This window comes from Ptychodera flava, chromosome 7, assembly GCF_041260155.1.
Source record: "Ptychodera flava strain L36383 chromosome 7, AS_Pfla_20210202, whole genome shotgun sequence".
In the NCBI taxonomy this organism is placed as follows: Eukaryota; Metazoa; Hemichordata; class Enteropneusta; family Ptychoderidae; genus Ptychodera; species Ptychodera flava.
This window is the reverse complement of record NC_091934.1, coordinates 28,609,435-28,628,544: the sequence shown is the minus strand read 5'-3', so window position 1 is coordinate 28,628,544 and position 19,110 is coordinate 28,609,435. Positions and strand designations below refer to the sequence as shown.

General features: G+C 39.9%; 2 protein-coding genes across 2 annotated transcripts; both read right to left on the bottom strand.

The window, feature by feature from the left end:
* Positions 1–1,032, bottom strand: LOC139136419 (uncharacterized). The gene has a single exon (XM_070704144.1). It carries the CDS (start codon positions 1,030–1,032, stop codon positions 1–3), a length of 1,032 nt encoding a protein of 343 aa, XP_070560245.1.
* Positions 1,033–3,979: 2,947 nt separating this feature from the next.
* Positions 3,980–17,341, bottom strand: LOC139136418 (zinc finger CCCH-type antiviral protein 1-like). The gene is made up of 5 exons (XM_070704141.1): positions 14,494–17,341; positions 7,811–7,870; positions 7,009–7,273; positions 5,537–5,739; positions 3,980–4,211 (listed from the first exon to the last, which is right to left on the bottom strand). Exons 1-5 carry the CDS (start codon positions 17,025–17,027, stop codon positions 3,980–3,982), a joined length of 3,294 nt encoding a protein of 1,097 aa, XP_070560242.1. The 5' UTR covers positions 17,028–17,341.
* Between the last annotated feature and the right edge of the window lie 1,769 nt (positions 17,342–19,110).

The window sequence follows — 19,110 nt, the reverse complement described above, 5'->3', positions numbered from 1 at the left end:
TTACATGACGACACATTTTTTCTTCTCTTCCGGACGAACACTGGCCGAGTTAGATCTATTCATGAAGGACGTACGCGCACCACTTGATGCCCTCTCCGAAGTTGCCTGGGTGAACCGTATCGCGTCTTGCGCTCTGGTGTTCTCCGACGAATACATGGCATTGAAGTATGCACCCGACATGTCCACGCTTGCACAGTATGACGACAACGAGCCACCGCTTTTAGCTGCATCTGATGTAGACACGCCCGGTTCCGAATTTAATGTTCTTGCCGGGTTTGGAGATGGTGAAGAATAAGTTTGATCTGCCGAAAAAGGAGCCCTGGGATAATAATCTGTTTGACGGGTACTGATAGCGTCGCTCCGTGAAGATGTACTGGTTGATCGGCTGTTTGTAGGATATTGAGAACTGGGAGATGACAAATTTGGGCGTGTAGAAGATGACGTAACGTACGTGGTTGGTGAAGCCAAATTAGCAGCACTGGTGGATGATACGGTGTGTGGTATCCCTCTATCTGTATTCAGACCTGAAGAGAGGTTGTGAGTGAAGCCCGTGTGTTGTGGTGGAGCTGCTGTGGAAACTTGACTCCGAAGCTGGTTGGCTGCAAAAGGCGGTCCCCTATTCTCATTTAACTTCGTGAAATTTATCAAGTACGCAGGGTAGCACTGCTCACGGTCAAATATGACGAAGACAGTCGGATCATTCTGCCTGTTCACACACGAGTCGTACAGTTCCCCAGTGTGCGTATTGATTTCAGGGGGTCGTTTGTAGGAGCTCTGTCCGACTGTATACCGGCCAACCAGGACGTACGCTAAGAACATGTGCCGCTGGCCATGGTCATCGTCACTGGAGTAGCGGTCACTATAACTTGCATCGCGTGCAAAGTATGTCCCCTGTCCGAAGAGTGTAGCATTCTTCCCCGCGACCCTAAAATCGAAATTTTGTCGGCAGATCTTGGGCACCGACTGTTCATCAGTTCCATGGAAAAGATACATGTCCACTTGCAGACCAGGGTCTCCCTTTTTCTCTGTCATGTACTTTTTCTGTCTGTTCAAGATGAAACGGCCATTGCAAAATTTAAGGTTGTTATTTAACAATTCAAAACTTCATCTCAAAGACAGAAATCTGTTTTCATTCATTGAAAAAAAAATATTCATGGATAAGAAACACTAAACGATTTAACACAAGTTACTTCAAGAACAAAGTATTGAATCCTGTAACATAAGTTTCATGCTCCTGCAATTCTCAGACAGAAGTGAAAGGATACTTACCTCGAATCTCTTATTGATATAATTGGAACGTACCACTCTATTTGTAAATGGTGTCAAAATTGGATAAATATATTTGATTTGGTTGCGACATTTTAACACCAACTCAGAGCGTCGAACTAAGAATCCTTATACTTCTGTCTGACGATTCCAGGATGTATGAAACTTAAGTAACAGATTTCATTACTTTGAAATTGAAGTAATTTGTGTTATTATTTATAACGCTCTGCTTTAGTATCAAGCACTGTAGGTTCCCATGAGGACATCTGTATATATTTATACATACACACACACATATATTATATATATATATATATATATATATATATATATATATATATATATATATATATATATATATATATTATATAACACGATTAGAACTAATTTGGGATAATTGGATCTTTTTAGTTTTCAAAATTCTCAAAAATGTTAGGGCCCATAAAGCTGAATGTTGCAATATTACAAATTAATTAAAAAAACAAGTATGTAACGTAAAAAGAAAGGAAGATGAAGTTCGTTTGCAGATTAAATAAACATTACTTTACTGTCCAATTATCCCAAATTAGTTCCAATCTTGTTATATATATATATATATATATATATATATATATATATATATATATATATATATATATATATATATATATATACTATGTATATTATACTATAATATTTGTCGCAGTATCGTAGGTATAGAATATTAACCTTACGATCGCTTCCCTTTAATCGCAATGGAGCATGTACCGAATGCTATACTTGCTAACAAGTTTAACGATGCAAAAATTATTTTTCGGTCAAAAGATACGTTTTCAACATAAACGTTGTCATATTTAATCATTACCTTTGATATTTGTCCCAAATAAGCGGATTTTGGATCCTCTCTATTGCATTGATCTTGGCCTTGTGTTGCTGCACAGACTGTCGAAAGACCCTCTCCACATATCGAAATTCGGCTGATGATCTGTCTAGGAGGCAGCGGATAAACTCTTTCCCAGGGGGCATAGGTTCCCAGGACGATGGGTATATAGTTGCATCTGACTGTAGGTGATTTGTGCCTTTTAACCTGAGATTTAAGAAGAATAAATTCAAAATAAACAGAAAATGAACTGTAAAGTTTATGTTGAAAATGTGTGCGAATATGTTATGACAAAGACGATACCTGTGTGAGGCTGACTTAGATTGGAAATCAAAAACACACCATTAACCCGATTACTTTTTTCACAATAATGATAATATTGCAATTATTTGGTAGAGTTTGCCAGACGATCATTGATCTTTACATGAAAATTTTGAACGACAGACACTCATAGACTTAAATTAAGTTATAAGCGCCTCGAAAGTGAAAGACTTAACTTTTGCTCAAACTTTCCACGAGGAATCTTTCAACCATTGTCTTTCAAAATCGCTATAAAAATCGGGAGTCATCATCAAATTTGGTACCAGAGAAACAAGTTACCCATGATTACCCTTTGGCTGGAGAAGGAGGTCCCGTATTCGCGTTTAACTTCGTGAAATTTATCAAGTACGCAGGGTAGCACTGCTCACGGTCAAATATGACGAAGACAGTCGGATCATTCTGCCTGTTCACACACGAGTCGTACAGTTCCCCAGTGCGCGTATTGATTTCAGGCGGTCGTTTGTAGGAGCTCTGTCCGACTGTATACCGGCCAACCAGGACGTACGCTAAGAACATGTGCCGCTGGCCATGGTCATCGTCACTGGAGTAGCGGTCACTATAACTTGCATCGCGTGCGAAGTATGTCCCTTGTCCGAAGAGTGTTGCATTCTTCCCCGCGACCCTAAAATCGAAATTTTGTCGACAAATCTTTGGCACAGACTGTTCATCAGTTCCGTGGAAAAGATTCACTTGAAGACCAGTGTCTCCTTTCTCTGTACCATATACTTCTTCTGTCTGTTCAAGATGAAACAGCCATTGCAAAATTTAAGCAGGTTGTTATTTTGACAATTCAAAACGTTATAAAAGGCAGAAATCTGTCTCCATTCATTTAATGGATAAGAAACTCTCAAAGATAATTTTAAAGGTAAAAGACCATCAATATTTGGATGAATATATATATATATATATATATATATATATATATATATATATATATATATATATATATATATATATAATAATACAAATTACTTCAAGAAAAAAGTTTGTAATCTGCTACATAAGTTTCATGCATCCTGCAATGCTCAGATATAAGTGAAAGGATACCTAGCTCGACACTGTTATTATTATGATTGGGACGTACCACTCCATTTGTAGGTTGTGTCAAAATTTAATAAATAATAATTGATTTGGTGGCGACATTTTGAAAGCAACTCAGATGGTCGAGCTAAGAATCCTTACACTTCTGTCTGTGGATTGCAGATGAAATAAAACAGATTTCGTTTCTTTGTACCTGAAGTAATTCGTGTTATTATTTAAACGCTCTGCTTAGCATCGTACACTGTAATTTTCCACGAGGACATTTGTATACTTTTCGATTTATATATATATATATATATATATATATATATATATATATATATATATATATATATATATATTATATGGATAGTTATTTTATACTAGATATACAGTCACCTCCCTTTAATCGCAATGGAGGATGCACCGAATGCTATACTTGCTAACAAGTTCAATTATGTAAAAGTTATTTTTCTGTCAAAAGATAAGTTTTCAATATTTACCTCGTCATATTTAATCATTACCTTTGATATTTGTCCCAAATATGCGGATTTTGGATCCTCTGTATGAATTTATCTTGGCCTTGTGTTGCTGCATAGACTTTCGAAAGACACTTTCCACAAATTTAAATTCGGCTGATGATGTGTTTAGGAGGCAGCGAATAAATTCTTTCCCAGGGGGCATAGGTTCCCAGGACGATGGGTATATAGTTGCATCTGACTGTAGATGATTTGTGCCTTTTAACCTGAGATTTGAGAAGAATAAATTCAAAATAAACAGAAAATGAACTGTAAGGTTTATGTTGAACATGTGTGAGGCTGACTTACACGCCCTTGTATTTGTTAGATTGAAAATTAAAAAATCGACTATTAACCCGATTACATATATTTAAAATATGACAGTGTTGCAATTATTTGGTAGGATCTGCCAGACGACTGCTGATCTCTCCTGAAAATTTTGCGCGACAGACACCGTTCATATACTTTTTCAGTTAAGGTAGTATGCGCCACGAAAGTAAAAGAACTTTTGCTCAAATTTTCCTCAAAGAATCTATCAACATTGTCTATCAAAATCAAGAATAAAATTCGGGGGTCGCCTTGCAAATTTTGGTACTAGAGAAACAAATTTACCAAGATTTGTTAATATTTTAAATTCAAAATGGCCGCTATCACTGTATGAACTCTTTGAAGAAAAATTAAAAAAAAATGATTTTCAAAAACCAAGAGGGTGAATGTTTTCCTTACTCTAAGGATTTCAAAATGAGCCCCTCCAAAGGGTACATCAGAGAAGAACTGCAAACGTTTGTCAAATATCTGTCCCCAAGGCGCATTGTACCTTAACGGCTCCACAAATTCACGACATACATATGCCTGCAGACACTGTACACAAAGTTAGCACGGAAACCCTTGCATGAGCATGGAACATGTCTTCAACCTGAGTGAGAGTACTATTCTCCGGGTTTCGGCTCCACGTGTGACGGATAAGTTTTTTTGTTTAAAAGTTCATGGAATGGCTGGTTGGATCTCAGCAGCCCCATTTCTTTTTTTGCGAGCCAACATTTCATATTATTTATAAAGTTTTAAAAAGCATGCACTTTTATTTTCTATTTAATATCACAGTGTGGTTAATTCTCATTACTCTTCTCACTATAAAGCTGCAAGGCTATGACAATATTCGAACTGCATATGGTTTTAAATTTCATTTTGACCACTTCCTGACTCCCAAAATAAATTATTTGTTCAACTGCGAAGTGGCAAAGAATGGCTAGACTCCATCAAATCTCCTCACTGGCTACACAATGACACCCTTTCTGGCCCTTCACTTCCTTTCAACATTAACTAGCAGCGTGTCATGGTACTGCAAGCTGGCTTACTTTCTCTACTCGTTTAGTTCGGTCCTGATAAAGCTCTCGTTTGATGGTGAATCGGTGTAGCGCAACTAAAGCTGCGGAGCGAACTGGCCGCTGTATGATACACGGTTACACTACTTTGGGATAGAGTAACCGTGTGTGATATAATGGGAGATAAATGTACCATGCTAATACCGAACACATATACAAACGAAATCTACCTTGACAAAAGACCATCAATGGATTTAGGTGACACAAACACTGGTCTTCTCCTTACTTCTCTGGTTGTCCGAGTCTGCAGGTTAGTTTGTCTCATGCTTCTAAATGACAACATGTAGCGGTAGTCGCCAGCATTAAAGTAGAAAGTGTCCTTTTCGCTTTGATATGCCGATTCGATCTCGTCGTTGTTCGCTTGACCCAGGCCCTGAAATAATAAATGTGATAATTTTGAGTGTAAAGCATACTTTCATAATACTCACTGAACTTACCCCGCATTTATATATGGTATGACATTTCTGTTTTATGATTTTGATTTTTCTTTGATTTTTTTATTCGTTGTGTTTGTTCATTTTATTAAATTTCATTTATTTATTTGGTTTTTTTTTATTTTTTTATTTTTTATTTCATGACATAATGGCACAGTCGTTCCGCTGTATGCATCACAGTTTCCCGCCCGTTCTCATTGCAATTTTTCGCAGAGCGCCCTCAACAGCTGTACAACGGTTTTTACTGTCCAATCTAAAAGTGCCGATTTCCTTCTCTCTTCTCCGTCGGCTTTGGCAGTGTCATATTGTCATGATAAGCATCATCCCATGCACAGACAACGAACCGTGATTTTGATCTCAATACCCTTATAACTACAAGCACGACAAATGCTCATAGCAAACGATTTCAAGCGAGTATAGCTTCAAAAATTAGCAGAGAGAGAGAGAGAGAGAGAGAGAGAGAGAGAGAGAGAGAGAGAGCCGAGAATTGGATTCTGTTTCGTTTTCGCGAAGTGGCGCTGAAAATTGACGATCTCTATCAAAAAAGTCAAAGAAAGTGTGTGATTTCAGCTATGAGTTGTGTATATCTGGAAATCCTAATTTTTGTAAAGCCAGGCCACTGAATTCATCGCCATAGAATACAATGTTTTCAAAGCAGGATCACTGGGAAAATTTTTCCATGTCTTTATTTTTGTACTGACGAAGTGTGGCCAAAATTTTACAGAGACTGTTTTTAAGGAAGGAGCACGTTGTGGACTCTTAACTTTCATGATTTTCGCTTTTCAATGAGTGCACAATGAATAAAGAGAATGGGTCTTTGGTTTTGCCGTCCACGCATGTCTGATACAAATTGGTATTCAGACAATATACCGGTACCAGAGAAAGTGCCACTCCTTGAAAGTATACAGTCATCTGTGATCTAAATATACCCATACATGGTCAAAGGGGCATTCTTTGGTATTCAAAATGCCGATGTGAGGACGCTGTTTTTAAAAAGCGGCCACCCGCTTAAAATCTGTGATTGATTAGATTTTCTCTGTCCATGGTAATTGTGGCAAAATTGGAACAGGTGACAGTATACTTCTAAAGGAGTATTATATTTGATCAAAATAAACATATTGGCGATGGTTCCCTATCTATAAGCTTATGGCACTTTCATTTTTCATTGAAATCTAGTCCTGTTGCTGTCAACCCTAGTGCAAACTTACCGCACTGTTGTTGCTGTACGGCACCCATGTGTTCCCGTTATCTTGCCAGTACCACTTCCACGAAGTAGTGAGGTTACTGTCCATGGCACTGCTGCGATCGATGGCGTAGGACGGCGTTGAAAGTCGACGAACTCCGACAAATATCTCTTGGAGGTCCTGAAAGTCCCCTGCCACCTCGGTCCATTTTGTATACCTGGCAAACATACCGTCAAAGTTGACGTTAATCTCGCCAATAGCGTCCATGTCCGGCGGAGCGTTGCAAAATCTGAAACAAACGAGTTTATCAACATTGAGTTCGAAATAAAGATTAGGATTTCTGTGAATTGGAGTATGCAGGTTAAATAGATATTTGAGACGCGATGTTCTTTTCAACATCGGAAAAGGGAAAATGTAAAACGGCAAAATGCACCGGTCTATGATATTTACATGCCTGTGTATGTGGCCGTCATATTTGAGTTGCCACTCGTAAATTATGTAGTTGTTCAAATCTGAGTTAAGCATTAGCCGCCAATGTTTGAAAAGCGCTGTTGTCACACGTCAGTAAGGTCAATCAAACACTAATGTGACGCGTGTTTCTGTAACCCGGCCTACCTTACAAAAACCGCCAACCCTAGACATTTTTTTCCCATTTTTGCTTACTTTTTACCTGACCTAATCACTTTTACACAAGTCGCATTTGATTTCTGACCATCTTTATGAAAGGACTGAAATGGATAAAGCTGAAGAGGACTTTAAGTATCGTTTTAAAGGTCCAATATCAGCTTTCTGAACTTCTAGGAGAAGATAAAACGCAATTCCACACCTTACTGGCCTTCGTATTGTCTGGCCTTCTTTCTGTTGTCCTTGTGAGGCGGGAACTAACCTAGAAGGAACGAAGGAGAACACAGACTTGTACTTGGTCCTCGATTTATTCTCAAAAGAACAGTTCACGGAACGTAACCTCAGGCACATTTCAGGGCAAGCCTGCAACAGAGTCTGACCAGAATCTGTAGCAGATTTCAAGGGCCTGAAAACTTGGACAGATTTCAGAGTTGTATCAACAGAATTGATTAAAGACCTGGCTGTACAGGACTGTATCCAGTGCTGTGAACCCCTGACCGACATGTGTAAAGAGGGCGTGTCCATGCCCAGAGTCTCTATACATGACCTGCTGCAGGGTTTGAATAATCTTCTAATTTCAGAGTTGTACACACTGGCTTGACTCAGGTCTAACATTTCATAGGATAGCTCTGTATGCAGCCTAATGGATACAAGCAGAAATGCAAGTCACTGTCATATCACTGTGGTCATGTGTATATGCAGTCATGCCCGCGCATTGCGGGACAATCAGCAGCAGGCACAACCATGTGACGTCATTGCTGACACCGACCTGTACCACAGAGTTATGCCAGAGCCTGTCACGTGAGCTGATATTTTTTGCTGTGTAGCTTGTAACTTTTGATGATATTTTTCTAACATGTTTGCTTCAGTGTCAACGACATTCTTATACTTCCCAACGCATATTGAGATATACAGTGTTCAGCGTGCAATTTACCCCATGCATTGTCACTGTTATCGTTGATAGGTGAATTATGGTAAGGACAGAGGTTAAAAGTTTAGCAGTCAAAGTGCATTTTACATTTATATGCTATAGTGATGTTTCAATATGATTTCTGGAATGGAACAATAACTGACTTGATATACAAAACTAGTGAAGTAATCATCAAAATTACAGTACTAGCCCTTTCACTGTTTTCGGGTTTTAGATCAATGCCATCCGAGTCAATGTACGTTCTTAGTCTGTTTACAATTGTTGTCGGTAAGGGCTATTTTATCACGGCCGTTGTCAGTTTAGACCCTTAGTAAAGGTCACTTGATAGCCAAATACTGTTGAACGTACGGTCACGTGGTCAGAAATGATAAACTGGTAAAGTACAGAGTTAAACATAAGCTGCCAGCTGACCCAATTCGATACACAGGTAACAGCTGAGGCCAAAAATATTGTGCTGTTCCAATAACATAGTTTTCAAAAATAGGGTAGATAAGTCGGCAGGAATTTTTTTTCCAAAATATTTTTATTTTTAAATATTCATTTTTCAGGGGTTCAGGGCTGTCAAACTGGCTACAACATTTCCAGAAAAATGTATCATTCATATGAAAGGGATAAAACATAAAAGACATCTCCGTTCAAGCAAAAATTAAATGCCGAGTAACGAACGCGTGATTTTACAGATTTTTCATTCTTTTTTTATTTGCGTGTTTACGTGGCTTTAAAATGTTTAGGGTCGGCAGGTAAAAAATATGGTAGGTCGGGTTATCGGAACAGCACAATCTTTTTGTTCGGCCTGGGATGCGTCTGTTGAGTCCTGGTTTGTTGTACTTGGGCCTCAGCCCAAGTACATTTGTTTTCATTCCGTGGGAAAAAACTCTGTAAGGTATAACCATTTCTGGCTGAGACCAGGGAGGGCAAAATGTCTTGGCTTCATCTTTCTTGGCATAATAAATGGCGTAATGATGCTAACTTAATGGAAGTGCTGCTCTCAGCCAGTCATGAATAAGTGAGATGTGAATATAAATGCTTCTCTATCTGAGTTTTTGCCACAAAATCTTCTGAATATAATCAAAATGTGCATCGAAATGCAACAATTAATGCACCCTCCGTTTCCTAAGCGATGGCACGACCCTTGCTACACCCATTGGACGAGCCAAAGTGGGAGGGGTAATTTCAGTTTGGTCGAACAGGAGGGCTCGAGACCAGAATTTAACATTTAAACTTGAAACATGTTTAATCACTGACAAGATGTGGACTACTGTTAATCAAACTGAAAGTTTGAAAAGGAAAGGTTTTATATCCCGGACACAATGAAAAACATTACGACTGGAAACTGTACCCCCAGTTGAGAATAGTAATGCCCACAGCGATGGAGAACACTTATCCTTGAGCTGAGAAAACCAGACCATCATTTCGAAATAGAGCTGCAGATTCGAGAAGCTCGTTCAAAATAGCTAGGTACACCCCATAAAGGGGTGGTTTCGAGTTTTGAGGGCAAATTTCGCCTCCTTCATATAGAAATCGTACGTTTGTTTTTCCAGGAGAACACACCATTTGACACAAAATTTGCATGTAAAGGGGTCGCCAGTAAGTACGTGGTCAAATCTGGCATAAGAAACAATATGAAATGTTGGGTAAAGCCAGTCCAAAATAAACTGATTTGAACTTTTGTGTTTTGTAATTTATACCAATGCAGTAACATTACCTTTTTTGACAACATCACACAATTTAATACGTTTTGAAACTGAATACTCCGACGTATTCTGTGTCTCCTTTGCTAAAAAATACGGTATGCCGCTTACCATGTAAGGAGATGATGACGTCAAGACAGATTTGTAGTGCGTTTGGTCCTGGATGGTGCACGAAGTTTTGTCGAGGTAGCTTGTGTATTTATTTCCTAAATGGGAGAGATTAGGGTCGATCTAAACGAAGGCCGAAGAATGTTATGATACTCTAAGCGAGCTGAACTCTAACGCGAATGGTTGGATAATTTGGAGGATGTCTAGAACCGGGGTCTAGAATGATCTCGGTCAGTATTGAATTTCAACTGCGTCACAAGTTTGCGAAATGAGTATTCCGTCGAACGGTCAACGAACGATGTTTTAGGGGCGACGTCAAAAGATCGATGTTTGAAAAAAACTTAATTGCTTAAGTTTGGGGTGGGGGTTTTTGGCCAAATTAATTTCTGTGCAGTCAAAAACGATTTAACGTTTTTTTGGCAAATTTACGATTTCAAGGCTTTTTTTGTACGCTAAAACCGATCCAGTCACCTGTATTTTTGTTACTTTATAACGGTTTTCGATTTTTATTTAATTCAATGGTACATTGGTACGTCGTTTGAAAAAATAGTACAGGGTATGAGTCCGCAATTTTTTTCAATTTTAGGTTAGTTAAGTTAGAAGGGGGGTGGGGGGGTCTGAGGCCAAACTTAAGCAATTAAGTTAGATTTATTATATTGAACTTTTGATGTTGCCCCTTAGAAATCTGGAGACATGGCACATCGCATTTTTATTTTAGTATTTTATATTTTACAAAAGATTTAAGAAGCAATGATTTTGTCGAAAATTCTGAAAAAAATATAGGAAGATTTGATCGCGAACACATTTTCACTTGGGGTCAACTAGCTCTGCGTACGATGCTGTGTGTTCCGCTACTAATCGCCCTGCTCACCACAGCCCTGCAAAGACCCGTACGTAGGGTCGGTGACTTCAAATCCATTTTGGGACTTCACGTAAAAAGCCAAATTACTGCCGAAATTCAGCGTTCTTGGGCCCAAGTCGTATCCCAGCCTACCTCAGCTACTCGATCGCTTCCAAAAATGACAGTCTTTTATTCACTTCTCGTAAATAACCGTCGATGTCGGCAACTCTCTCGCTAGCCCTGCGTACGATGCTGTGTGTTAGCTGTAGTAGCACATAGCATCGTACGCAGGGCTAGGGGTCAACCGGATGCGCTATTTTGCGGGTTGCGGGTTGCGGGCATGAAAAAATGTGTGTTTTTTGATATCATTTTCGCCCTTCTCACACTTCAGATTAGTTCAACCGCCGATAAAAGCACAATTTTCGAAATCGTTTTCAACGCCGTTTCAAATAATTTTATTGTGGTGAACACGATTATAGTCCTAGGAAACTTTTCAAAGTCACGCTGGATCAAATGCTTGAAGGGGGCATACCGGCATGGAGCGACTATCATACTGCAGGTGCAAGTCATACGTTCATGATATTCGGAGATAAATTATTGAGAGCTGCAGAACACAAACTCATCCAAAAATATTCCTATTAGATCGATTCCTGAAATAAGGCAACGCACCGGCGTGTTTTTCCCACTGAAATTCTCGCGTAAAATGTTAGCAGAATGTCGTTCTCTGAGGTCGCGACCTCGCTTGAACCGAAACGGCAAAGTAAACTAAGTCCTTTGTTGTACGTCTTTTTCTTTTTAAAGATTTCATGAAAAATACACGGCATTTACAATACACATCACTTCTACGCTTTTTTAAGTCAAATCTTTCCTTATGCATTGCATTTAACTAGGCATTGTTTAATTTTCTGTATGAGTTGCCCTGGAACCGAATTGTGAATGGATGCATTACAAAGAATTTACTTCCTATGGCCTGATACTAGAAATGTAACAATTTTCATTCCGCGATAAGTGGCGACATTTCCGAGGCGCGATTTTTTTTTTGTCAGTCTGGTATTACGTATATTTCTCACTCACATCCATGGCAAGAAAGAAAAGTGATTCAGATCCCTAATTATTTGTAATGGCCAGGCAGCTCGGAATAAATAAATTGGTCCTCGGAATCGCCGCTTTTAGTTAGCAGATTTTGATTTTTTTTCAGAAACATAACGTATTTTCACCCATTTGTTTGGTCTGTTATAGCATCTTTAGTCCAAAAAATCAAGTTTACAGCATTGATGTTTTCAACAGCCTTCAAATATACAGTATTACGTTAAAATACACCATATAGTAGGTGTTTCATTAATTTTAACCATCTTGACCTGATGGTGAAATATGGACTTCGCAGTAAAAGGGATACTGTACGATAGACCTGATCATCATTATTTATAATAGACACATTCTAAAGGTTTTATTTCTTATATACTAAATGCCATATTACATATATTAGAAATCTAGCCATAATTCTAAAAACCCGCAGCCCGTAGCCCGCAACCCGCACTTTAGCAGATACCGGGGTCAACATGGGGTCGCAGCCATGTTGCCTCAAAACTTATTTCTGTCTGCACTCAAAACTCAAAAATGTCGGATATGAACCTGAAAAATCGATGCAATTTCGTCAAAATTCGGCGAAATTTCAGCCTATAGACAAAATTTCATCTAGGTAAGGTAAATTTACTGAAATTTGATCGACAAATAATCCTGAGCTTGAACGTGACAGCTCGCCTTCTCCGGGAAGTCAAGCATCCAGCTGCCCATATGGCCAGGTTTATGAGATTGTTTTCAAGCGAGCGAGCCAATAGAGCTAGAGGTCTGATTTTTGGTATATAGGAATAACTTAGCAATACAATTATTTTGACAAAATGTCACGTGACCTCAATGACCTTTGACCTCAAATAGATATATTTGTCCACAACTCAGTAACCACAAGTGCTACACCCTTCATATTTGGTATGATGGGACACCTTATGACACCACATATTGTACCTCATTAATTATGCGCATATCTAATTCTGAGCAAGCCAATAGAGCTGGATGTCCGATTTTTGGTATATAGGGATAACTATAGGGTAGAAATCTAAATATGCCCATCTAAATATTAGACATCTACCATCGAGAACAAAAGAAATTTGCTGTAATTTGAATATTTAAGGAGTTTAAGCAATTTTCACTATTAATAAAGAACCCCTGCCTCAAACTCCACAAAAGTTGCTAGACATATTTTGCCGTTGTCATGCCATTGCTTCGTTTAATAACCAGTTAATCAAATGCCTAATTGACAGGAGAAAATTCAAGACCATATTGAATAGTAGTATATATTGTCCTCAAAATTACTCTATCACGGCCCAAGTACTCATTGCCTTCAGCAATACTGCCTTGTTAATTAAAATAATTATAGTTACAGTCTGGAGGAACTGTGACAAAGTATGCCCATATAGTCCTTGGCTGTTCAACATTTATAGTTCTTTCCTCGTACTGTCGTGAAATAATAATTTCTTTATGCGAGGACATACAAAATTACATCGTTACATATAAAATAAGACAGGCCAATACGAATGAGTGTTTACTTCTGTGTTGAGATTGAAAATGCGCGAGGAAATGTGTCGTATTTCAATTTGGAGGTTGTTTGATATTTTAAAAGGAGAAACTGCGACAAATTGGCCCGCATGTTTGCATGGTTTATGTCGGTGGGTTTGAAGTGACAGTAGGGAAGTATGTTTTTGAAATACGGCTTCATTCTTCACATTTACAAAGATATTTAGGGCGAGATATTGACATTTGATAGGTAAGTATGCCTCAATCGGCGGTGACATAAACTATCTCTTCTGCACGTGTAACAAGTATTAACAAATGACGTCACGGAATTGTGATAGTAAATGGTGATCGATAACACAGGTGAAAGGATCATCAATAACTGCAAAATACGAACATATCGAAAACCAAAAAATCTAACCGATAGCCCAAGTGAGAGTAACCTTCGTTGACAACCAACAATCAAACACAGAGTCCTTCGTTTTGTTTGCTATTTTGTATCTTGATCTGCTTAAATAATTTATGATATAGAAAGAGAAAAAATAAACAAAGAACAACCGACAAATACATGAACAAATCCAAATTGATTAATTAAAGTCAGATGAAAAGATGAAATGAGGCGACTGTCAACAAAGGCGAGATCGTCACCATCTGTACATCTGATTTTAGTCAGATTGCAACAAACCCAAACAATACAATCAGAGCAACGACAAAAGACAAACAAACAAGTACCAATGAACCCTCACCTTCCCTGTACGGTTATTCCAGTCTTGGTGACGTCACAGAAGGCTTCTTCCAGCGATGTGTTGACTTCTCCAGTGAATGCCAATGGTTGTACGTCGTCGTCGTAGTCTAACACCCACTGGTACGGCACAGGGCAATGGTGTTTCTTACACCTGCTTCCCTTGCCACAGCCTGACAGAATGAAGTCGGCACATATCCAGGCGTCTCTGTCATCGACGATGCGAATAGGTTGTCTTCTCCGGGGTTCTTCTGACTGCTGCCTTGGCATAAGGAGTGTACTCGGTCCCCCAGCGAAATCCAATCCCCCTAGAGGGGCAGTTGGAGCCGAATATTGAGGGTTTGAAGGTGGGCGTGCTCTCGTGGCTATGCTTTGTGAGTCGACGACGTAGCTCTGTCTCTTCACCTTTCCATCGGACTCCACGAGAATTGTTTTCAGAACCATGTACTCTTTCAGACCCGCAATCTGGTGTTTTTCAAGTATCGACTTTGTGTGACCCGAGTCAAGGTCATGAGTTAAGTCACAGTTTTCACCGTCTGTCATCTTGCAGAACGTCTTCAGGTTGAGGACGTAACCTTTGCAGAGGTGCAGTCTCTTACACCCCTCCCCCGCGTTACACCTGCGTCTTACGTAATCATTACAGACAAAGGGCGAGGACAGTCGTATCAGGGAAAGTATCTCTTCATCACTGACGTCATCCAGGTTCAGCTTCTTCAGGTTCTCCTGTGTGACTTTTTCGTCGAAGTTGTGAGCGAATTTACATTTATTGCCAAACCTGCAGTATCCGGACACGTATTTTTTGCAGACGTGGAGGTACCCACATGAAACGCTCTTGCACGTTTTATTAGCTGAGTTGTAGAAAATGCAGACCCGGCTTCTGGTTTCAAATAGTGACACGATCGTCTGCCCGTCTGCGGTTTCTACAGAAGAGAATCTTGTTGTGTGTTTTTCCAACCATTTCTGTATATCAACTTCAGGTGGGAAAATCTCTACGTTTGATCTGAGTTCGTCAACAGTTGCCCTGCCTTTGAAGTTCTTCAGAATGTGTTTAAATACGTCTGATTCGGATGGTCCTGGTTGAGAAGTTGTTTCGTCACCTGCGTTTAGTTGTTCTAAGCTATCGGCAGCCGGTATATAGGTTTCGGGACGTATTTGTTCTCTCTGCAGATTTACACTCGTCGCTTGTTCAACGGTTAACGGCTGCTTGGAGCCTGTGTGTACTTCCGGCAAGCCGGGGGCAAGTAAGGGGGCAATCGTATGGAGCTGAGGCCACTGTGATGATGTTCGTGGGGTCATCAAAGTTACGGGCTCCGGTCCGTTAAAATAACGTGTTCCTGTACTCGGACGTGGCAGAGGTTGCGAAGATCCATTGTAGGATTTGGGAAAACCACCGCGCCCTCTTCCTCTGTGACTAAGCAATGCCTTCCCTCGTCCGATATTGCCGTCTTTCCTCCCAACCCCCTTTGGTCGCCGTCTCCGTCTTTCTCTCCTTTGGGTATCTTTTCTGTTACTCATTTCCTCTCTCGGCTCTTTGCCCGGTGCATCATCTTTACAAATCGCTGATTGGTTGGGATCGCCGAGGAGAATAGAGCCAAGGACACTTTGATTGTTGGGAGTTGATATGTCAATCTTGTAGTCATCGAAGATCCTTTTGTTACAGGGCTTGCTAAGTTTATGTGAAAAGCCACAGGGTTTATCTGTCTGGCAATGGCCCTTAACAAAGTTCTCACACAGATGCAGGTATCTGCAGTCGTCGGCCTGACAAGTCTTCTGGTTGTACTTCCAGCAAATTTTTGGAAGGGAATTCCTCGCAAGTTGCAATAGTTCGTCCTTGACGTACTGCCTCAACTGAAGTTCTTCGAGAAGGACCGCGTTCTCGTAGGTGTGAAAGGAGTGAGGTTTCCCACAGGCGCGATTGTCATGGCAACGGCCACTGACGAAATCCCTACAAATGTGCATACCATCACACCGTAGGGCAGTACAGCAGATCGGTTCATGGCATAATTTTAGACTAAAGAGCACGTCACTGTTGTGGCGTGTGCCAGTTTTGCCCACGACATCGATGTCTCTCAGGTCACTACTTGTGACATCGCTGTCATCATCATCATCATCATCATCATCATCGTCATCATCATCGTCATCATCATCATCATCATCATCATCATCATCATCATTGTCATCATCATTATCATCATCGTCGTCGTCGCCGCCGCCGCCATCATCATTGCCGTCACCGTAGTTGTGATTAATGGTACCATCATCTAAAGCGCCATCACCCCGGGCACCATCATCACTGTCATCATCGTTATCACAAACGTCATCACCACAACCACCATCACCGTCACCCTCTGTCATACCATTCGGGGAACTCGTGAATAGGAGTTGCCTATCCGCAGACTTTGTACGCAGCCGCGAACTGGTGCTCTGTGGGCAGTGTTCCTGCTCAGCGTCATCGTCACCGGGGCAATATGGCGACGAGCCACCAACCTTTGTAAGGCACGATTCCAAATTTTCGGTAGTGTTTGCCGTTGGCTCCATTAGGCTAGCCTACCTGCCGTCTTTTCAACAGTTTTCGTTAAATTCCCTCTTCTTCCTGACATTAAGACCAATCTCGAAGTGATAGTTTACACGTACCAGTCGCCGTGTTTACACTAACCACTACTCATGTCGTGTCGGCCGGTTATGAATAAAATGTTCAAATGTTATTCGTACAATTTGGAACACGATCGCCAGTTCGTAGATAAGTTACCGAGAAGTCACACCCTCTGGTAAAACATATATCGCAAACGGATGAATAAGTCCCGACGGTAAGTGTGAAAGATGTCGCTTCTTGAAGATCGTGCCGCGATACGCTGAGGTAGAAATGTTCGAGGTTGAATCTCGTCGCTTAGTTTGTGTGTTCAGAGTTAAAGTATAGGTTAATAATCACACATATGATATGACGTCAACGTAAAGGCCGTGTCACCCACTCCATATCAACTACTCTGTCAGCAGGCACGAGACAATTTTGCACCTGGTAGGGGCCCTGCAAGAAGACAATTTCGAAAAATCGTCAGAAGCAGTGTTTTCAAAGAAGCAGTTTTAGATCCGTTGTGCTCGCATTGGTGCGTCATCTCATGTACTGTTTATGTGATTTTAATTCTTTGTTCTGTTTTGAAAGTGAAGTAAAGCAAATGAATTCGTTCAGGGATAAACCTGATAAGGAACCTGCCTATTTAAATATAAGTGTAATATTTACATTTTTATGCGGAAATAGATTTTGGAAGTGAAAGCGAACACAGTTCGCAATCGAACTCCAGCTTGGAAACAAATATTTTTCGCTCCGAACCAGACTTGTTCTATTCTTGTCTTCTGTCCAGGACAAAGGCTGGCCACTACCCTAAGCCATGCGAATTATTAAAAAGCCAAGAACCCCACTCATGAAGGAAACTCCTCATCACCCCGTCACCCTTCATTTATCGCTGGTCTTAATATGAGCAGTGCGAGAAGCAGACTGTATCGTAATAAGTTCACACACTAAGACATATTTGTACCGGTATGCTGTCAAACCTCCTGCGCAATACAAACATTCAAACGTGTATGTCTATGATTAATAGCTCGAGTTCTGATCTATATTTGTTTGAGGCGCTAGGCGTATGCCGGGAGCTAGGATTCTTCAGGTGTCTGATGACCGAATAGAGCGCGAAACTCAGAGTCACAGCTCAGTTACTTTGTCACTCCAGTCAACCCTGAAGTGTACTATATATATATATATATATATATATATATATATATATATATATATATATATATATATATATATATATATATATATATATATATTATAAATGTATATATGTATATATATATGTATGTATGTATGTATGTATATATATATATATATATATATATATATATATATATATATATATATATATATATATATATATATATATATATATATATATATATATATATCACCTGGATTGCATTTCAATCGAGTGTACTGCGACTAATTATTTGACTGTCAGCGCTCAGTCTAGGCGAACAGCTTTATTCGTTAACGGCTTTGTAGGCAGTCCCTTTCTGACCCTGCGCCAAATCTGATTAAAGTCAGATGTATAGATGTTGGCCTGTCCAACTTTGCTTCTTCTCACAACTATACAGCCTGACTATAGCTCAGTTATTGAACCACGCTTTTGAAGGCTGGGGTTTTAGCCGAGTGGTTCGGACTGCGATGTCCTTGCTAGTATATGATGACTTGGCGCCGTAGATTATGAGTTCTAGTCCAGTCCAGAATTTACCTGATTTTGGAAAGTTGTTGCCATGTCTGTCTCCTCTCTCTACAGCAGGAAAGAAGTAAAGGTGGACATGTTGCCATCTCCACGTCAGATTTTCTTTGCCACCTGTGATGTAGACTGCCCTAGGACCAAGGGTCACCACTAATTCACCGAATTTAAGCTAGTAATACATCAAAATCTTCCATCAAAATGTCACATCACAAAGATTTCTGAAGTTCGTTCACCCCGACCCCCCCCCCCCCGTGCAATAATTAACTTTATGCAAATAAGTATTCTTAACCTGTCTAAATTGGTTTTTGGTTCTGCCATAACGAAAACAAGTCGCTGTGCTATAACAGGTG